This window comes from Peromyscus maniculatus, chromosome 14 (genome assembly GCF_049852395.1).
Source record: "Peromyscus maniculatus bairdii isolate BWxNUB_F1_BW_parent chromosome 14, HU_Pman_BW_mat_3.1, whole genome shotgun sequence".
NCBI lineage: Eukaryota > Metazoa > Chordata > Mammalia > Rodentia > Cricetidae > Peromyscus > Peromyscus maniculatus.
The window spans coordinates 51,040,565-51,062,014 of record NC_134865.1 but is presented as its reverse complement, the minus strand read 5'-3'; the positions used below and the strand labels follow the sequence as shown (position 1 = coordinate 51,062,014).

The window sequence follows — 21,450 nt, the reverse complement described above, 5'->3', positions numbered from 1 at the left end:
AAATACATGCAAGTCAAGCGAGACTTACTAGAGGCATAATCCTTGAGCACTCGGCACTGCTCTTAGTTTGAAGAGCGCCACATTTGGTGATTTTATTTTTAAGAAAATCAATTCACCTGAAAGCATTGGACCAAAGGAATTTAGATTTCTCATGTAGTGTCATTAAAGCTCTGATACTTACTGGGCTGTCCAGATCGACAGGTGAGTTCCTTTTGAAATAGGGTCTTGTATGTTCCAGGGTGGTCTGGAACTCCCGAGTGCGGGGATTATGGGCATGCGTCATCACATTCAGCTAAAACTTCAGATGACTTTATGGCTTCACATTAAAAAGTCAAAATTAAACAGTGGGTAAATGTTGGGTTTCGCTAGGAGTGAGCTGACCCAAGGGGAAAGACCAGGAGTAGAAAAGAAAGATGGAGTAACTCAGGTTGTATATACATAGTATAACTTTTTATGTGTTGTAATCTTTGGGAGGTCAACAGCAGGAAAATGAAGTATGTACCAACAACTAGAAATTCCCAAATCCCTGGCTGCCCTAGAGTGAATCTGCCTACTATACACCTCTTCTCTCTGAAAAGTTTTGTTTTTGCAACTGTAAGCTGGCTACTTTCAAAAGTTTTAGGTTAAACCGTGAGCTGCTAGGTCTAGTAGTACACGCCTTTAATCCCAGCATTTGGGAGGCAGACACAGGTGGATCTCTGAGTTCGAGGCCAGCCTGGTCTATAGAGGGAGTTCTGGGACAGCCAGGACTCTGGAGAGACCCTGTCTCAAAAAACCAAGTTTCTTGTTTGTTCCAACAATAAAGAAATAGACTGACCATCTATGCAATTAAAGGACAACCCACGACAAATGACACTGTGATTTGTATTCCACTCAGACTCCAGCAGTGGTGCTTCTGACAAACCCTTGGAAGAGGAGTGGTCTGGATGTGTACAAACCTTGGCTCGGACCATAATAAAAGAAAGTATTTAATGGCTTTTATGATTCGAAACATAGTTTTACCTTTTATTTTTACAATACAGTGTGCAGTATGACATCTCAAGATAACGAGTGGAGGACAAGACAGTCCTAAGGGAGGTCAACAACGAATGTCAGAGTGATTACCTTCATGAAGGAGAAATCCCTGGTTAATATTTTACACATTCACAAAAATTACATTCAAATCATTCCTTGTCAATATTTACTCCTTAGGCCACGAGAGAAGGAAAACAATCCATACACTAGATTTTCATAGAAAAAAAATCTGGACCAGTCTAAATACTAATGTCCTATTTGTTCTTACATTGGAAAATTTAAATGTTTGGGTTTCCCAAGGACATGTCATTAGCTGATACTATCTACTTTTGTTTCTGAGACAGGGTCTCATGTGGCTGATGGTAACCGTGAGCTGCTGATCCTTCTGCTTTCACTCTCCCAAGCGCTGGGACTACAGCCATGAACCCCCATGCTGGGTTTCTGTAGTGGCTGGGGATCTAGCCAGGGCTTTGTGCATGTTAGGCAAAACTCGATCAACTGCCAACCACAATACAGTTTCCAATCAACCACAGAGGGATGGGAAATCGAATTGGCCTTAATACCGTACAATTATATGTATAACAAAGCTTTTTTTTTGTGTGTGTTTTTTTTTTTTTTTTTTTTAGCATAGCTTAACTTTTCATTGTTTAGGGACTATGTTGAGCATTAGTACATTCATAATCACTAGGATTTAGAAAAGTTCAGGACATATACTATCCATCTGTGGATATGAGTAAAGAGAACTACAGGATCTCACTGACCTTGAAAATCACAGTCTAAAAGGAGGCATGGTGGCATGGCACGTGCCTAAGTATAGGCTCTGCCGGTGAAGGTCCTGTGTTTGAGTCTTGATAGCACATGGCCCCACTGTCCCCAGTGGCACTGACACTACTTAAAACTTGACTCAAATCCAACAATATTTTTTGTCTTTTCTTTCTTTCCTTTTGGAGATAGAGTCTCATGTAGCTCAGGCCAGCCTTGAACTCTAGATCTTCCTGCCAGGGTTACAGGTGTGCACCAAGTCTCAGTCAGTATTTTCAGTCAGTATGCAGATCACAAAGCTCTACTGACCACTGACTACCCTTTCATTCCTGAGGAGAAAACACAGTGGAAAACTGAAAAGATTTCATCTTTGAAGTGCTGAGTATCAATTGACCTTCAATGCTGACAAGGATGTGGACTTTGCATTTTTCCTGCTGTAAACTGGAAGTGTTCAGATTTGAAACTGTACAGCATTCCTTCCTTCAACCCAAGAATGTTCCTTTATTCCTAAGGAAAATCATTTAAAAAATATTTCTAAATAGACACACTTGCCAGCCAACCACAAAAGGCATGCAAAAACTGAATATAAAAAGACATCACAAGCTCTAATTTGTTCCAATAAGATTATCTAGAAGAGAAATCAGACACACAGACGGCACAGACAGACATCAACAACTGCTGGTGCTGAGTGACAATTCAGTATCATTCCAGTGTTTAGCTTTGGGAACATGAACTGCTGTAGCAAAATAAAATCAAGACATTCACATTGTCACACATCACACTTTGCTTATAGGCTTGAGAAGACTACAAGTTAACTGTCCATGCAGATTTGTAGACACTGCATTTTAAAGCTGTAGCTGTAGAAACAGTACAAAAATCCTATTAGCGTCATTTAAGATTTAGCAAGCTGTTGTATACCGGTCACAAGGCAGACCTTGTTAGGACAAAAACTTGTCTGTACATGCTTAAATAAACTTTCCTCCAATGTCCTTTTCTAAAATGCTCGATAACTTTTTAAGTCTTCCATCTGATCTCAAAGTTAGTTGTCATGGTATTCCCTCAGTGTATAAAAGTGTATTCCAATGCTGAAGGCAGCTATTTATTAGTCCATTAAATATTAGTATACAGTACAGCAGATTTCCAGTTTGATACTTACATACATAGCACAGTCATAGGTAAAATTCTGAACTCTGATATAAAAATGCAGAAACTGTCAAATGTATTATATCTTTCCATGGAAATAAAAAACTATTTCCATCACAAGGAAGAAACTTCAATGGTCAACACAGTTTATACGAATTCTTGTATCAGAGAAAGGAATCAAGGCTATCAAATCACCACAATTTACTAAAAGAATTTAGAAAATTCTATCTTAAAAAATGTCAGCATCTTTTGTATACTTTTAACTACACTAGAGGCTACTGAGTGTGCATTTTCATCCACAAAGTCCGGACTAAAAAGTTGGTTCTTCTCTTTTTATTTTTGTTTTTTTGAGACAGGGTTTCTCTGTGTAGCCTTGGCTGTCCTGGAACTCACTCTGTAGACCAGGTTGGCCTTGAAATCAGAGATCCGCCTGCCTCTGCCTCCTGAGTGCTGGGATTTAAAAGCATGCCCTGCCATGTCCAGCAATGTTGGTACTTCTGATGGAATGTTTTTTTTTAGAATGATAAGACATAAAATTAACTTTAAAAGTTACTACAAACTAAAGCGGCATTTTTTTCTTTTTAAGAGAAATATTTCTGATGACTAAATCAGTCGTTTAAGAAAATACTGTTATCCCCAGTGCACAGAAGCACAGCCCCTTCTCCCAGTAATCCCACAAAGTCATTTAAGTGTTAAATAATGTTAATATCTGTTACTCTGTGAGACATGGAGTATTATGTATATACTATACCAGTTTTGTCATTGACATCTGACTGAGAAGCAGAGTCAGGAAGGTGAAAACAAAAGGTTTCACCAGGATAAATCAGAAATGCTCTGAAGAAAGTTTCCATTTTAAATCTCCAAACAAGCCAAGGATCCCTAAAGCCATGCACAGGAAGTAAGAGTGTTGTGTACAAACTGCCTAAGGGACCTTTCTCACTAGTTTAAGAGATCTACAAATGGGTCAGCTGCTTATTCTGCCTCCCTCTACCTTATCTCAGCATTGAAGCCATCTTCCTGTTGGTGGTTTGCCAAATAAAGTTCACCATGATGACACAGAATAGAATAGCTGTTTCCTTCACCTTAGCCAAGTAGATGGCACCCACTGAGGTTCAGTGTCCAGTTTGTTAATGAGCCTAAGCAGTTCCTGATAGGCTTTATCAAGATCTGAATTCACAATCGCAGTGTCAAAGTAGTGGCCATTGTTCTGTTCCATCTCCCTAGTCTTCTCAATGATCTCCCTTAACTCTTCAGGCTGCAAAGAAAAAAAGGAAGACAGTGAGGGAGGTTACACAGAATACACAGTGAGTCAGGAGTGTCACTATATGGCTTCCTCTGTCTGTGGCAGACCCCAGAGCTCCTTCCCGACCCTTCTCTTGGATCACCTTGGCATCAGTATCTCCAGAATTGTGTTTGAATCCTGGCTTATAGCACTTTCGTTTTCATTTATTTCCATTTCATCTTTATGTCTGAAGAACACGGGCAATTACTTTGAATTCCCTAAAAACTTTCATTTTCAAACATTTCAGAGCATAATAACCTTTATCTAAAAGTAACATTGTGGGCTGGAGAGATGGCTCAGCAGTTAAAACACTACTTTTCTTACAGAGGACCCAGGTTCGGTTCCCAACACTCACATGACAGAGTTCACAACCATCGGTAACCTCTGACTGTTGCGAAAAGGGGAAGTGCTGTGGATATCACCCTATATAAATAAAACACTGATGGCCAGTGACCAGACAGGAAGTATAGGCGGGACAAGGAGAGAGGAGAACTGGGGAAACAGGAAGAAGGAGAGACACTGCAGCCACCGACAGGACAAGCAGCATGTAGAAGCCGGTAAGCCACCAGCCACGTGGCAAGGTATAGATTTATAAAAATGGGTTAAAGATAAAAGAACAGTTAGCAAGAAGCCTGCCACGGCCATACAGTTTGTAAACAGTATAAGTCTCTGTGTTTACTTGGTTGGGTCTGAGCAGCTGTGGGACTGGCGGGTGACAAAGACTTGTCCTGACTGTGGGCAAGGCAGGAAAACTCTAACTACATCTGACCTCCTAGGGGACTGTAGGCATGTGCTGCAGACATAAATGCGGGTAAAACACCCATACACATAAAAGTAAATAAACTTTAAAAAATAATAGTAATATCTTGTATCATATGGAGTCCAACTTAGTGCCTCTAATACATTCTTCACAAGAGCATTTGCTTCTGCTGGGTCTGGTGGCATGCACCTTTAATGTCGGCACTCAGGAGGCAGAGGCAGGGGAGTCTGAAGGCATCTTGGTCTACATAGTTCCAAACCACCCAGGGCTACACAGTGAGACGCTTTCTCGAAGACAACAATAAAAGTGCCTTTATGTGTGTGGCAATTTAGGCAGAATTAATATGGGAAAGGATTAATACATTGGGTTATCTTTTGCTAAGAAAATCAGTCCAAGATTTAATAACACACTGGGGGAAGTATTCCACTTACTACACTTTAAAACTCTGTTTTTAATGTACAAAAGATTCTCCCCCCACCCCTGCCTCTCTTTTGAGACAGGATCTGACTATGTATCCCCAGGCTGGCCTCGAACTCTTGGCCTTCCTACTTCTGGTGTGGGATAACAAGTGTATACCGCCACACTGGGCTCTCCTAAGGGCAGTTTTTTATTTTTTATATAACTTTCTCCTCCCCCCACTCCGCACCAAGCTATATGGCTCTGGTTGTCCTGGAATTCCCCATGTGAACTAAGCAGGTATGGAACTCACAGAGATCCGCCTACCTTTGCCTCCTGAGTGCTGGGATTAAAGGCCTGTGCTGCCAAAACTGTGCTTGGCCCTACAAAGGACAGTTTAAGATGCAAAAGAACACCCCACTCGAGTCTGGGAAACAATATAAAACAGGCTACTTTAAAATACTGAGTAAAGGAATGATATTTAATGGGAGTAAGCCAGGGGGAAGGCTATAAGCAAAAATTACCCAGAGCCCTACAACAATCAGGTTCGCGGTCAAGAAATGGAAACTACCGTAACCACACTTGTCAATCAAGATGTCTAATTAAACCAGACCAGATGTTGAAGTATCACTGTACTGGGCCCACAAAATGACTCCCACTCAACTGCAACAGAAAACCAGAAAAAGCATGGCAACTCTTCCACGGCTATCTGGTTTCCATTGTGAAATGCTGTGATTGGGTACCCAAGATGCTCTGTTCACAACAGACTCATTATAACCAAACACTGTGACATTTTTATAAAACCTGTCTACTCAAAGCTTGAGATTAGTTGTTAACTAAAGCATTAGTTAACATCTTTTTATCATTTACTACCATATATCTGAATTTCTTATTCAAATTATAACCCATGACTCAGATAAAATGTTTTACCTGAAAATTGTATGAACTGAAAAAAATTAACCGTTCACCAAAATCTGACATCCATCACCTCATCCCATCTCCTCTCAAGCCCCTCCCCCAAACCCAGGACAGGTTCCACAATTGCGAGTACAGGACGTTCCACCAGGGGTTTACATTTGGAACCAACCGAGTAAGCAACGCTGTCACTAAGACCTGTGTTTACCCACTAGTGATATCATGTGATAAAGTACTATAAGACTGGTCTACATATTTCAAGTCACCAAGGGCTACACAGTGAGACCCTGTCTCCAAGACAACATACATACATACATACATACATACATACAAATGTAAGTGGAATAAAAAGGCAACCATACATACCACCCTCTAGCCACAAGTACAGAGCAGACACTTACAAGCATGGGTATTAAGAGTGGGTGATGGGCCATAAAATAAAATTCAACATATTTTAAAAGATTGACATCTCCTGGGGTCCATTCTCTGATAATGATGGAACTGTAATTCAGTAATGCATTCTTTAAAATCACCAAATGGGTGAAAATTAACATATATCTAAATAACCCATGAGTTAAAGATAAAAATGACAGCAGAAAGTAGAAAATATTCTATCAAAATGATAACAAAAATACATCAAAAGTTACGGGGTACAGCTAACAAGTTGCTTACAAATGCCTCCATTTGAAAAGAGAAAAGGCTTAAAAATGATGTAAGGTTTCATCTTCAGAAGTTAGAGCATGTGTGAATGAAAATCAAAGTGAAGGGGAACTAACTTCAATAGAAAAGAGAAGACAGACTCTTCAAGCTTTCTACAGGGTTTTGGTAATTTTGTTCAATTTTGATGGCAGTTTCTAATCAGTTACTCAACTTCTACAGAAAAGCCTGATGAGACTGTTTTTCTCCTGCCTTGGGAAAGTTAACAGTTTTATTGAGATACAATTCATGCACCATACAATTTACCAATTTAAAATATACAATTCCATAGGTTTTAGTATGGTTGTAGAGTTTTGCATTAATACCATAATCAATTTCAGAACAATTTTTTCACCCCCACTTGTGGTTTGAATGAGAAAGGCTCATATTTTTGAAGGCTTGGTCTCTGGTTGGTAGAACTATTTAAGGAAGGATTAGGAGGTGTAGCCTTGTTGGAGAAGGTATGTCATTGGGGCTGGGCTTTGGGGGTTCAAAAGCTCACACCAGGCCTAGTCTCTGTCTGACTCCAATGAAAACTCTAAGCTACTGCTCCAGCACCATGCCTGTCTGCCATGCTCCCCACCCCACCGTCACGGTCATAGACTCACCCTCTGAAACTGTAAGTAAGCCCCCAATGAAATGTTTTAAGTTGCCTTGGTCATGGTGTCTCTACACAGCCATAGAACAGTAACTGAGACACCACCTAAAAATATTTATAAGCTTGTAGCCATTAACCCTTTTCGCCCATGCCTTAGCAATTACTAATTTATGTCATGTATCCACAGATTGTCTGTTCGGGGCATCTCATATGTATGGAATCATATAACCTGTGCTCTAGTGAGTCTGAGTTTTTTCAACTGGCATAGCATTTTTAAGTTTTCCCCTTGTTGCATTATGCACCAGTACTTCTTTCTTCTTTATTGTCTGCTTTTCAAGACATAACAGTAAAGGTACAGGAATCAAAATGCTATGGAATCAGTCTAAGTGCAGAAGAGAATCCAGAAATAAAAGTGCCAGCACAGCGACTCAGCAGGTGAATGAGCTTACTTACCCAGAACTCAGTTAAAGGCAGAAGGAGAAAATCAACTCCACAAGGCTGTCCTCTGACCTCCACATGTGTCCTGTGGCACCCATCCATCATGCACATACACACACATACCAAATACCATAGGAAAGACAGACTTCCCAACAAAGATTGTTGGAACAATTTGATATCCATGTTATTTCAAAAACAAAATAAAACTTCCCTGTCACATCACACTATGATTAATTCAACCAAAACACACAAGCTAAAACTAGAAATATTTAAGAAGAAAACATAGGATAATATCTTTACAATTTTTTAGACATGCCTAAAATTCACCAACTGTAAGAAAATGAAAAAGTGAACTTCATTAAAATTGAACATTTCTCTGGCAGGGTACTATGGCACATGGCTACACTCCCAGAATTTGTGAGGCAGAGAAAGACAAGAGGGAGGATGGACGGTTTCATATCATTATAAGCTACAGAGCAAGATCCTGTTTTCAAACCAAACCAAACCAAACCAAACTAAACCTATTTTTTATCACTAAAGAATTAAAAAAAAAAAAAAAAAAAAAAAAAAAGACAGCTGGACGTGGGTGTAAGCCTTTAATCCCAACACTCAGGAAGCACAAGTAGATGGGTCTCTATGAGTTCAAGGCCACCTGGTCTACACAGCAAGTTTCAGGCTATTGAGACCCATCTTGAAAACAAAGAAACAAAGGACCAAAACAACAAAAAAGAACACAAGATGTGGATAAAATCACTGAAATATATAGTATGTGCAAGGGGCACCAACATAGCTCAGGGGGCAATGAGCTCACCACACAAGCCTGGCAACCTCAGCTCAATTCCTGGAACCCAGGTAAAGGTGGAGGAGAGAAACAATGCCACAAATTTGACCTCTGACCTTGACATCCACATCACGGCACACAAGCACCCATTTACACAAATGTACACATACATATACACAGTCAAAAATTCTAAATGAATACAAAAAACAACCCAACTTTTGAAAAATGACAAAGTTTGAGGTCTTCACAGAAGAGCATGCTCAAACGCCTACATGAGATTTTCATTATTCATCAGGAAAATGCAGATGAAAACCATATATAACATGGACTCCATCAACACATACAGCAAATATCTAAAATAATTTAAACCTTTGCTCCCTTTCTGTTCCAGATCATGTTCAAAAACGAAGAGAAGAAAAACCAAAACAAAGCTCGGGTAAAAAGAAGACAATTCTGGAACCCTGAAAATGTGGACTAGCTAAGGAGAAAAGTGGGTGATTGCCAAGGGTTTGCTGAGACCTTTGAACGGGGAGGAAGCAGCAATATGATCCCCTTGGAAATGTCAGACCTTTCTCGAGAGTACACAAGTTTTAAGGGGTTCTGGAGGCTCTCATAGATCTGGGGTTAGCAGAAGGGATAGGGGAGACAGGAGCAGCCCTCTGATTTGGACAGCTGCCATGGTCCAGAGGGCTGCAGCTGCAGCAGTTTCGGGGCAAGTGATATAGAAAGAATAATCAGCTTGATAGCTGATGCTGATACAGCTTCTCAACTCCAGGAGGAAAGACGAGGGAGATTTCCTGCTTGACGTCAGTGGACTGATAGAGCACTGTGACAAGTTTACCTTTGGATTCTTGCCTTCTTTGGCTAACAATGCCCGAAGTCTTTCTTGTGAAGGTGGTGCAATGAAGATGATATATGGTTTCAAATCCGAATTCCGGAGGGTCTTCAAAGACTGTAAAGATATTTGGGTTTTAGAAATAACTCCCATCATGGAACTACTTCTCAATAATATATATTGTTAAGATGTCTATAAATATTTCCAAGCATTTTACCATAAATCGTACCCGTAACATTCTGAGATAGTATCTTCATTCACTGTAAAAGTATAAATATAAATTCACATATATTATGTAAGCCTAGTGTTCTATATACTGAAATAGAGGTAAAAGACATTGAAGGGATTACAACTGTATAATAAATCACGTGGATTATAATAACCATATTAAAATTCATTTTTGAGGAATCAGAATCCGGGCAGTTGCCTTTCTAGGTGAAGCAAAACCAGAGAGAAAAACTTCCTATACACAGGCCAAAGAGACCCAGGACAAGACAGATTGTTTGCAGTCAGACACGGGACTCACACTGTCCTATCACTGCACTGCTGGGCACGTCAAGTTGAGTACTCTAACCAGCAGTATTAGACAGACACGCCCTTTCTTATGTGAAGAAGCATTAACATGCTCAACTATTTTAAGTCTTATGGTAATATCTGTTAATCCAAATAAAGAATTCTAAAAGAAATTTCAAAGTTTTCTTAGCCTGGTGGTGGTGGTGGCGGCGGCGGCGGCGGCGGCGGCGGCGGCGGTGCACACCTTTAATCCCAGCAATTGGGAGGCAGAGCCAGGCAGACCTGAGTTCGAAGCCAGTCTGGTCTACAGAGCGAGATCCAGGACAGGCACCAAAACTATGCAGAGAAAAAAACAAAACAAAACAACAACAAAGAAAGTTTCCTTAAATAAAATGTTTATGACTGAAATAGCACAAACCTAGTGCCTCTGCCCTCTAAAAACCCAAATCCAAAACGAACAAAGAGAAAACTAATTACTATCTTAGGAAGCCATTTAAGAGTCAACTTCTGTCTGTGTAAATCTACTTAATGCCCACTGATGTTGTGGCTTGAGTTGGTATCAGCAACAGACTCAGCCACATTAATTAAAGTTCTATGTTAAAGCTGAATCATTTATAAAAAGTAGAACATTTCCATAGCAAACACAATCTTTAAAACTCCAAATTTTGAAGGTAGCATTTAAAATGTAAATCTAAGATGCATTGGCTGGTAATTTTAAGTGTGGATTATTCTATCAAATAGGTGAATCTAAGGTCTTCTTACTCAGATAATACTGAGTCTTGACTGGGACCTGTGTGGCCTTTAAAACTAAGATTAACCTTTGAATTTTCTAATTTTCCTCAGATCAGAAAAGATAGTTTCTAGAGACTTAAAGTATAGTCAGTACCAGAGTTAAGTATATTTTTAAGTTTCAAAAATATGTACATGTTGCAAGTGACAGAGATTTAGTGACATATTTGATTTTAGAAAATGAATGGAAAATTGCACGAGAACAAACATAGTCATTCTTGGACCCAAATACAGTTTTTGTTTTGTTTTTTTTTTTTTTTTTTTTTTTTTAACTAGATTACTTAACAAAATATGCCCTTCAAGTTTAACACTCTAAAACACAATTCTAGCTTTACCTGTGTTCGAAGACTTAAAAGACAGATTTTGCCAGAGTTGATGACTTGTCGTACAGAATCTATGCTGGTTCCATACAGATTTTTCTCAAATTCACCATGCTCGATGAACTTGCCAGCTGCTACATCTGCCTCAAACGCTTGCCGTGACACAAAGTGGTAGTCTCTACCAGCTACTTCGTGGTCCCGTCTATTCCGAGTTGTATCTAAACAATCACAATTAGATAAAAACCATAAACACAAGGGGCTGGACAGAGGGCGGCTAACAGTATAGTCTGGCCTTTCCGTAAGACCTGAGTTCGGTTCCCAACACTCACATCAGGTGGCCCATAGTTCCAGGGTAAATGGAGCCCTCTTCTGCTCACCACAGGCAAATGCACTAACATGTACACACCCCTTCCCCAACATACATATAAGTAAAATAAATCTTTAATAATAATATTAATAATATGGGTCAGTGTGGAGAGGAAGGATAAAACCAGGAAGAATTTTTATTTTATAACACAAATTATGAAATAATGAGGAAATGTTAAGGGCCTGTGTATTTAGCACTGTTCCTATAGAGTCATGAACAAAAACATTTACAGTGTCTTACTAGTTAGCCTTAGTTACCTTGATCCATTTTGTTTATACTGTAAAACACCACCAACTCACCTCTTCTTAAAGTTTATTTCAGTAAGAGTAGGTACTATGTAATCTGAAATTTCTTTTCAGAAATTAGGTCTAAATTGCTATCTTCAACATCAGTTTAAGAATGAAGAATTCAGTTTCCCATGAAATAGGGAAATGGGCCTAAACTAAAATTTATTTAGAAAATTTCCTAGTGCCATACACTCGGGACAATTTTAAGTCCTCAAGACCTACCTTTAATAAAAACCTGCCAACAGGTTTGGTTAAAAAAATTTCCTCTTTCATTGACAACACTGTTTCACTAAATGTCATTGAGATTCTGAGTAGAGCACAGGAAAACGGGAATGTGTCCAGACTTACGAGGGACTGCAGATGCAAAGCGGTCCTTTTCTTTGTTCATGAGTCTCTGACGCAGCTCATTCTGGCCACAGTTCTGGGGACCAATCAAGATAATAGGTCTTTTCCTATTTGCTGGCTGATGGTAAAGTGACATCTCCTCATACGTTAAGATCTCTTCATTGTCATAATCTTTGGGAGAGAAAGAGTTAAGAATTTCAGCTATAACTAATGCCATGTCATAAAGATATACTTTCTTACATAGAATAGCTAAGTTTTGTTCGTGCTGTTGTGTTTGTTTCTGAGTTAGGAGCTTACTCTGTAGCCCAGGCTAGCTTCAAACTTGTGGTGATCCTCTTGCCTCAACCTCCCAAGTTCTGGGATTACAGGTGTTTAAGCCACCCTGTCTGATTTAAAAGTTACTAGTTTGCAGTGAGTACTGTACCAGAGGGGACTGTAGGGATAAGTTTATGGGACATGTGTCATTTTCATAGACTCCACTTAATAGGGCTCCTTTTAGGATCAGCTATAAATGGAGAGCAAGCATGGACAAACATCTGCATAACGTGGCTACCACCAGTATATCTGAGAGGGCTAGAATGCTTTCCTGTAGGTACACAAGTTAAAAATACATTATATTTCTACTACTTACCTTTAATCCAGAATCATGACTCAAAATACAAACTGTAAGGAGTGGGGTGACATCTTAAAAACCCAAGATACACATGAAGCCAAAGCCATCAAGTCAGAACAAATGCAGGCAATTAACAGCCAGCATGAGGATGAGGCACCAGGAAGTTCCATGAGGGAGGGAACCTTTTAAGTCTTGCTCATGTCTAGCATAGATTTGGGGCTCAGACTGTTTAAATTTCAACTCAACTGTTTAATTAGCTGCAACAATTTAAACAGAAACTTTAATATCTGAATTTGAATCTCTTAGTCTGCAACCTCAAGAAATTTACTGTGAGACGAAAGTACATCGTTTATTGCTATAGAGCACAGCAGGTACTTTCAGTAACAATGACAATTGCTTCTTTTCTCAGTCACTTTTCTTCTGAGCTTCTTCTAACGTGTACAGTCACGCTGGTGACATTCTGATTTCCAGACTTAGTCTCGTCTACATCTGGGGGCTCCAGTCTAGAAGCTCTAGAGCTGTACTTATCACCTTGAGTCTGTTTTAAGAAATAAAATAAGAGCTGCTGGGACGTGGCTCAACAGTGGAACACTTGCCTCACAGAAAGAGATCGGGAGTGGAGGCAGAAAGAAAAGGAAATGAAGAAAACAGGGCTCATCTCCACTTAGATCTGCAATGTACTAGCAAACAAAGATATTAATCAGTTTTAGCCAGTAAGATAAGAAACTTATTGACTCTTCTTAGTTACATAATATACCACGCATAAAGGAAGCTTGCTTTAGAAAACAATGATTAAAGCTGATTGAATTTTAGATTCAGCATTATATAGAGTATCTAATAATCTACCTGGGTGGTGGTGGTACACACTTTTAATCCCAGCACTCAGCAAGCAAAGGCAGGCATCTCTGTTGAGTTCTAGGACAGCCTGGTCTACAGAGTGAGTTTCAGAAGAGCCAGGGCTACACAGAGAAACCTTGTCTCAAAACACAAATAAACAAGAATACCTAATAATCCTAAATTTTGCTTTAGTAGTTTAATTTATGCTTCATATTCTTGAGAATAAGCCTTGCAGCTTTTAAAGGAGTGCTTCTGACTTATTCCTTGGTTTTTCTAATGTGGACCAAAGCAGGGCTGAGGAATTTGAAAGCAATGAAGACCAATCACAAAGGTAATGAGTCCAGAGAAGCAAATGAGAAAAATCACAGGTGGTGGTGACAGCTGACCTAGATTGTAGGTGCCCCAGTCAGGGCCATAGTTGTCAGTCAGTACAGAAAACTGCTGTCCCTGGGAACAGAACCCCAGTGTTAACTGAGTTCTGCATTTTCAGAGATGTTATGACTTTATAACTTCTAATCTTAGCAATCTGTAAAGATAAAAAAAAAAATTCCTGTGTGCTGGCCTTAGCCAGTAAGCAGTGTGCTCTGTAGAATGAGCTGCTTTTGTGACTTAAGATACCGTTGACGAACTTATTTTACTTCAAACACATTTTTTTTTAAAAAAAAAAAAAAGAAAATTGTTAGAGACAAGTAATAGTTTTGTAAAAACTTTAAGAAAAAAAAAAAACCTTACAGGAAACAATTGAATATTACAAATGTTATAAACACAACTCCTGCTATACCTGAGATTAGAACTTACCATCATTTTTATTGGCGTTATATAAAACCTTTTTCCTCTTCTTTTTGTTCTTCTTTGCACACCACAGTTTTCCTGTTGATTAATTAAAAATAATTATAAATACAGTATTTATTTCCTTAAACAATGCTATTTCAAACTGATCTAAGATTTAACACATACTGTTCACAGAACTATTTTTCATTTGTCATTTCCTATTAATTACACACTATAATATTTTCATCTTTTCTTACATCCAAAGATAATGTGTTCTGGCCAGGTGGCAGTGGTGCACACCTTTAATCCCAGCACTGGGGAGGCAGAGCCTGGCAGATCTCTGTGAGTTCAAGGCCAGCCTGGTCTACAGAGAGAGTTCCAGGACAGGCTCCAAAACGACACAGAGAAACCCTGTCTTGGGAGGAAAAAAAGAAAAAAAAAAGATATTGAGTTTTGCCTCTAATACTCCTTTCTCTCTTGATAATTCTAGTGTGTATATTCAACATGGTTCCAGATGAAAACCCAAGACTCTTGTTTTTACTAATACCAAATGTAAGTCTCTAACCTGATTTCTCTGGCTCCTTATCTTCTTCTATGGTTTGCTTCATGGCTTCCCTTTGCTGCTGAAAGCTTTTCCCTTAATAACACAAAGAGAAAGAACAGTGAAACATTTAAGATAAAAGGATAAAAATATTTTTAATGAGAGGAAACATTAGAAGTAATTTTTTATACTGCCTTCCAAACCCTTCTGCCAACACAAGAATAATTCCAGCTAAGATATATAGCCTACAAATGTCCTTGAAATAAAAAAGTTTATTTTTAATTATGTGGGGGGAGAGTGTGCGGGGGTGGGGGTTGGGGGGGTGCAATGTGGATTCTGGAGACCAAATCTGGGTCCTTTGAAAGAGTAGTATGTACTCTTAATTGTTGAGTCGTCTTTCTGCTCCAAGCCTACAAATGTTTAAGTTTTGACCCAGCTTATCAATCTAATCATATGTATTATTTATTTATTACATATTATAAAAAGATAAATAATCGACAAATATCAGAAAACCTAATGGTTGAACTTTAAATAAAGTTTCAATGAACATTACTATATATAAAGTACCATGCTGGGACAGATAATGCTTCTGCTCACTGAGGATTATCTCAAATCAGACATATAATTCTAGACTTTAACTTTCGAAGTAATATGCAGCAGGCATTCTTCATTTTCTGCTTCTAAGACACCATCAACATACATATTCATTGGCATTTATTATTCATAATTTCTCTTGTTTTCATGTATGTATGTGTGATAATGATTTCACTTCTACGTTTATTACCAATGATACAGACAAGTAGAAAAGATTTTAATGTAAGAGGTGACTAACCTTCATCTTCTCAGATCTCTGCCTTCAGGTAATTAGGGGAGGAGATGGTAAGGGTTTTGATTCCAGGCCTCTGTATAGCTAAGTACATGTCCTACCACTGGGTTGTGCCCTCAGTCCTTCAAATGCTTTCAATCTTGTCTCTTACCTGGAACAAGTCCAGCTAGAGGCTGATTGTCTTCATCCCCCTCTCTATAGGCCTGCCACCAATTCGGATCTTCTTGACTGATCACATGAAGTATATCTCCTTTTTGAAAAGACAGACCTAACTCTCGACATGGAACATAAGGGTCATCTGAAGGGTCATAGTCAAAATGAGCTTTTACATGGATCTGAAACATAAAAAAGGTAAAAATAGAGCAAGAATAAATAAAATGGTAAAGTAAAATATCTAGCACAAATGTAACGTGTGTTAGAGCAGTGCAGAGAAATGAACTAAAAGGGCACTTAGTTAAGTTACAATGCTTTAGGGTAGGATTCACTTAAGCTCATCTGTCGATATCTCTGTAGACTACAAAGAAATAGAAGAGTATTCCAGCTGGGTTATTGTTAACAGCTAACAAAGGGCAAGTTAAGCAGAATAGAAACAATTTGACCTGTGAAAACAGTGGTCCTCACTCAGTAAGGTACGCAGCTTCTAAAGCACCACTATGAGAAAAGGCAGATTAATCTCACCAGGTTCCATGGAAGTGTCCATTTCCCCGGGGCTGTCGTAGCTGGCGGGCTTCATGATTGGTGCAACTGTGCCTTAGTTGCTCAGTGTTTCTTTTAAAAGTGTATGTAACTAGCACGTTCCACACTGCTAAATTATCTAAATCAGGATGGTCAACTGGGAAAAATATCCTTACCATTTTTGACCCAAATCTATGCAATCAATCCATTTATAGAAAATAAAATACAAAGAACTAGTGTTTCTAGAAATAAGGACAATGTTTATGCTGGGCATGGGGTGGACTACAAGGCGAATAGTGGCTAAAGGGGATTCAAGGTTGGGATTTTTGATGCAGATGACATTGTGGTTCTTTAATTGGGTGTTATCTGCAAATACAGTAACGATCCTTTGTCCAAGTTGCAAGTGGGGTCTGTTTACTAAGAGGGTTCCCTAGGGAACCTTCTATTCTTGATAAGAAAACAGACATTTGATGTAATCATATGCTACACAGCTTATGCATTTAGTATATTCAGAGGCAGGCTTACCATCGATAGTGGTAGACTATTTTAACTCTCCTGTACTCAATACTGATGAGGGACTATTCCTGTTCTCTCCCTATTCCCCAATCGCACATCTAAGGAACCACTGATAAATTTCTTACCTATAGATTTACCTATTTTTGGATAGTATATAAATGAACCAGTAAAGGCCTTTTGACTGGCATGAGTTTTCCAAGTTCATCTTTGTTGTATCATATACTCACACTTTAGCCTTTTTTTTTAATCAAATAATATCTCAGTGTACAAACAAACTACACTGTATTTTCTGATGTTGCTGGTAGCTATTTTAAAGTTTTTTTTTTTTTAACTTTTTGGATCTTATAATACTTGCACGAATATTCATGTGCAAGTTGTTCTATGAATATATGTTTCTAATTATCTTCAATATATACTTAATAGAAATTGTTGGGTTGTACAGTAATCAAGTCTATCATTTAATAGAGCTGAGTTAAATATTTAACATGCAGCAATACACTAAAGTAATGAGTTACATATATTTGTAAAAGTACCTTTTTCCTCAATGTTACTGAGCTAAAGTCAATTATAACTGTAAACATCAATGTCAAGAATAACAAAAATTCTGAGACTAAAATAATTGTATATTTTACTTTTAAAAAGTTCAAAGTTTACTACATTTTAAATGTTGATATTTTATACTTATTCTAATAAAATCACCCAAATGCTCTGTTTTTACTTATCACTCTATATTCAGTGAAGTTTCTGATACAGAAGAGTATACGTCAAGGAACAATAAATAATAAATATTTAAAAGTTACTTACTACAGTTTCTTTAGCAGGAGGAGGCTTGATTTGTTGACTAGGAATCAGAACAAATGTCAAAGTACCATGCATATCAGACTGAAACAGAAAGGTTAAACTACTTTAGAAATCTTTATGAAAATCATTCCACTATCTTATTATACTCCCTAAACAGGATGATCTCAGTCCTCCAGGAAAACATTTTCCATTCTCAGATGCTGTCTTTCCCAGATTTAGTCTTTCTGTTCTACTGTTTACCGTACTGAGTTGTACAGCTAGGTTCATAATTATTGCTGAGTACAGAACTAGCTGTTTTCAGACATACCCAGCCTAGACAGCAATCACCACAAATTTTGGTCATAACAAAACAGGGAACAATGCTCAACCTAAGACACCCACCAATGAAATGGGCTGCAAGTGACACCCAATGACACTTTGCTCTACCAGAGCAATGGGCTAAGATTTGGTGGAAATGAAGATATGGATATTTTCTAGCTTTTACAATAGATATCAGCAGGCAGTAGACATACTACTGTATCAACTGATGCTAAATAATTAAGAATATAAATACTGTTTGTCTCTGGGAGTACTGGCTGATGCTTCTAATCCCAGCACTTAGGAAGCCATGGGAGGAGAATCACCAAAAAGGTCAGTCTAGGCTACACAGTAAGTTTTACCTCAGCCTAGATTAAGAGTGATACCTTATCTCCAAAGAGAAAAATCATAATTTGTACTTCTGTACAATATGATCAAAAATTGTTCTCAAAAAGACAATTATTCTGAGTGTGGCAGCAAATGACTTTAATCCCAGTACTCAGGAGGCATGGGTAGGTGCATCTCTGTGAGTTCGAGGCCAGTCTAGTCTACATAGTGAGTTCCAGGACAGCCAGAATTTCATACAAAATGAATGAATGAATAAAAGAAAGAAAGGAGGAGAGAGGGGGAGGGAGAGAAGGGGAGAGAGGGAGAGAGAGAAAAGAAAGAAAGAAGGGAGGGAGGGAGGAAGGGAAGGAGGAAGGGGAGGAAGAAAGAGAAAGCAAGAAAAAAGAAAGAGAACGAGAAAAAGATGGTTCATCAACTAAGATCACTTGTAGCTCTATCAGAGAATTTGGGTTTGATTTCCAGTACCCATAGGGTGGCTCACAACCATATGTAACTCTAGTTCCAGGGGATCTTAATGCCTTTTCAGAATTTCTCAGTTATCAGGCATGTACATGGAGCCATACATACATGAAAACAAAACACTTTACACATAAAATAAATAAATCTTAAAAAATTATTTTTATAAAGGTAATTAGAAATGAGAACCTGATTATACTAGCACTGCCCAACAGAATTTCCTCAACAGATATGTGCTGTGGCCATCTTTCAAGATGACAGCCATTAACTACACTATAAATCTTGGTCAATTGTAGCTAGTGAAAATGAGAAACTGAATTTTAATTTAATTTACCAGGCATGCACAGGGTGTACAGACACGCATAAAATAAAGACAAATCTTTAAAAAATAATAGAAGGAAAAATAAAGTTGTTATAATAAAGTGCAAATTAAATAAACAAACCCAAACCCAAAAATAAAATAACAGAAATTGACAAATACTGTAAAGTTAGGCTAAAGACTATCTTATACTCAGTGCTCTGAAATAATCCTTTCTAAGTTTAATAACAAGACAGGTTTTCAAAGGAATAGATTATTACTCTACAGTCTGAACGTACCAACAAGTCAAACACCTCATTGACATCTTTCCCCCGAATTTCAATGCCGTTGATCTCTAGAACTTCATCGCCTTCATGTAGGAGTCCACTCTTCTCTGCGGCTCCTCCTTTCACTATCCGGCTGATGATGACAGAGTCCATTTCATTACGAACTGTGGCACCCTAAAAACACCCAACATCTAATTTAAACATAAAAATGTAATTTTTGTTAAGAATTTCACTTTTAAATTCTATTTATTTAATCTAATAAAACTAGCCTTTAATTTATCTTGAGAATAAATTTACTCACATTGCACAGTAATAACTGTAATTATACATGAAAGCAAAGCATCCCCTCAAACATTTTCTGCTTCAGAAATACTTTATTCATTAAAATTCTGAAATCACACAGATTTCTGGAGCATATAATAACAGAAAATGTATTCAGTGTTTAAAGACATAAAATGGTAATTGTTTTCTTCTGGATCCTATTTCAACAACTAGAAAACATCTAGGCATAATTAATAAACATAGTGCCTAACTATAAGGAATTTCTTAAAATTCAAAATACAATTATGGGATAAATAGCAATATGGTTAATTATGCAAATGTTAAATACAGCTGCAGCCATCTCACATTAAAATGTATTAAATACTAATATTTATTATACAAATTTGAAGAACAGTGAAAAAATATACACTCAAAAGCTAGAAATGTAAGATACAAGATAAAACTTATTTTCTGGGGCTCAGTGATTAATAGCCCTCGCTGTTCCTTCAAAGGACCTCAGTTTTGTTCCCAGCACCCACACTGGACAGCTCACAAACCCCTGTAACTCCAAAACCAATTCCTTTTCCTGGCATCTTCATGTTCCTGCATGTATGTGGTACACATACATACACTCTAGCATATACACATACACACAACGAATAATTTTCTTAAGAATTTACTAACATTGTCATAACTTTCCTTTTTATTCTCCTGGAAGGAGCTAGTTACATAAACTGCTTATACATTCTTTTTAAAAATTATCTTTATTACTCTATTTGTGTGTGTATGTTGTGTGTATTTGTATGTGCATGCTCATTTGTGCATACCCCAGAAGTCCTAAATATAACACCAGCAGCACGGATACTAAGCACAACAATTCATAAATGGGACCTCTTAAAACTGAGAAGCTTTCGTAGGGCAAAAGATACAGTCAGTAAGACAAAAAGACAGCCTACAGAATGGGAAAAGACCTTCACCAACCCCACATCTGACAGAGGCCTGATCTCTAAAGTATATAAAGAACTCAAGAAACTAGACATCAAAATACTGAACAATCCAATTTAAAAAAATGGGCTAAAGAGCTAAACAGAGAATTCTCAAAAGAAGAATCTCAAATGGCTGAAAGACATTTAAGGAAATGCTCAACATCCTTAGTTATCAGAGAAATGCAAATCAAAATGACTCTGAGATACCACCTTATACCTATCAGAATGGCTAAGATCAAAAACACCAATGACAGTCTATGCTGGAGAGGATGTAGAGCAAAGGGAACACCCCTCCACTGTTGGTGGGAATGCATACTTGTACAACCACTGTGGAAATCAGTATAGCGGTTTCTCAGAAAATTGGGAAATCGATCTACCTCAAGACCCAGCCATACCACTCTTGGGCATATACCCAAGGAATGCTCAATCATACCACAAAGATACAAACTCAACTATGTTCATAGCAGCACTATTTGTAATAGCCAGAACCTGGAAACAACCTAGATGCCCGTCAGCTGAAGAATGGATTAAGAAAATGTGGTACATATACACAATGGAGTACTACTCAGCAGAGAAAAACAATGACAGCATGAAATTTGCAGGCAAATGGATGGAACTAGAAAATATCATCCTGAGTGAGGTAACCCAAACCCAGAAGAACAAACATGGTATGTACTCACTCATAAGTGGATTCTA

The 21,450-nt window shown here is 38.1% G+C and overlaps 1 protein-coding gene across 10 annotated transcripts in view; it reads right to left on the bottom strand.

Moving 5' to 3' along the window:
• Positions 1 to 21,450, bottom strand: part of Pals1 (protein associated with LIN7 1, MAGUK p55 family member) — a 105,167-nt gene that overhangs the window by 14,588 nt on the left and 69,129 nt on the right. For 8 of the 10 annotated variants that reach the window (XM_076551618.1, XM_076551622.1, XM_076551617.1 and 5 more), the window contains exons 7-15: positions 19,520 to 19,681; positions 17,825 to 17,902; positions 15,981 to 16,164; positions 15,028 to 15,099; positions 14,490 to 14,561; positions 12,245 to 12,412; positions 11,258 to 11,460; positions 9,627 to 9,737; positions 4,002 to 4,174 (exon numbers count right to left, since the gene is read on the bottom strand). In XM_076551618.1, coding sequence (XP_076407733.1) covers positions 4,002 to 4,174; positions 9,627 to 9,737; positions 11,258 to 11,460; positions 12,245 to 12,412; positions 14,490 to 14,561; positions 15,028 to 15,099; positions 15,981 to 16,164; positions 17,825 to 17,902; positions 19,520 to 19,681 — 1,223 coding nt within the window. Of the gene's footprint in view, positions 1 to 976; positions 4,175 to 9,626; positions 9,738 to 11,257; positions 11,461 to 12,244; positions 12,413 to 14,489; positions 14,562 to 15,027; positions 15,100 to 15,980; positions 16,165 to 17,824; positions 17,903 to 19,519; positions 19,682 to 21,450 lie in introns of those variants that run through there. The other 2 variants (XM_076551619.1, XM_076551624.1) reach the window with 1 other exon arrangement.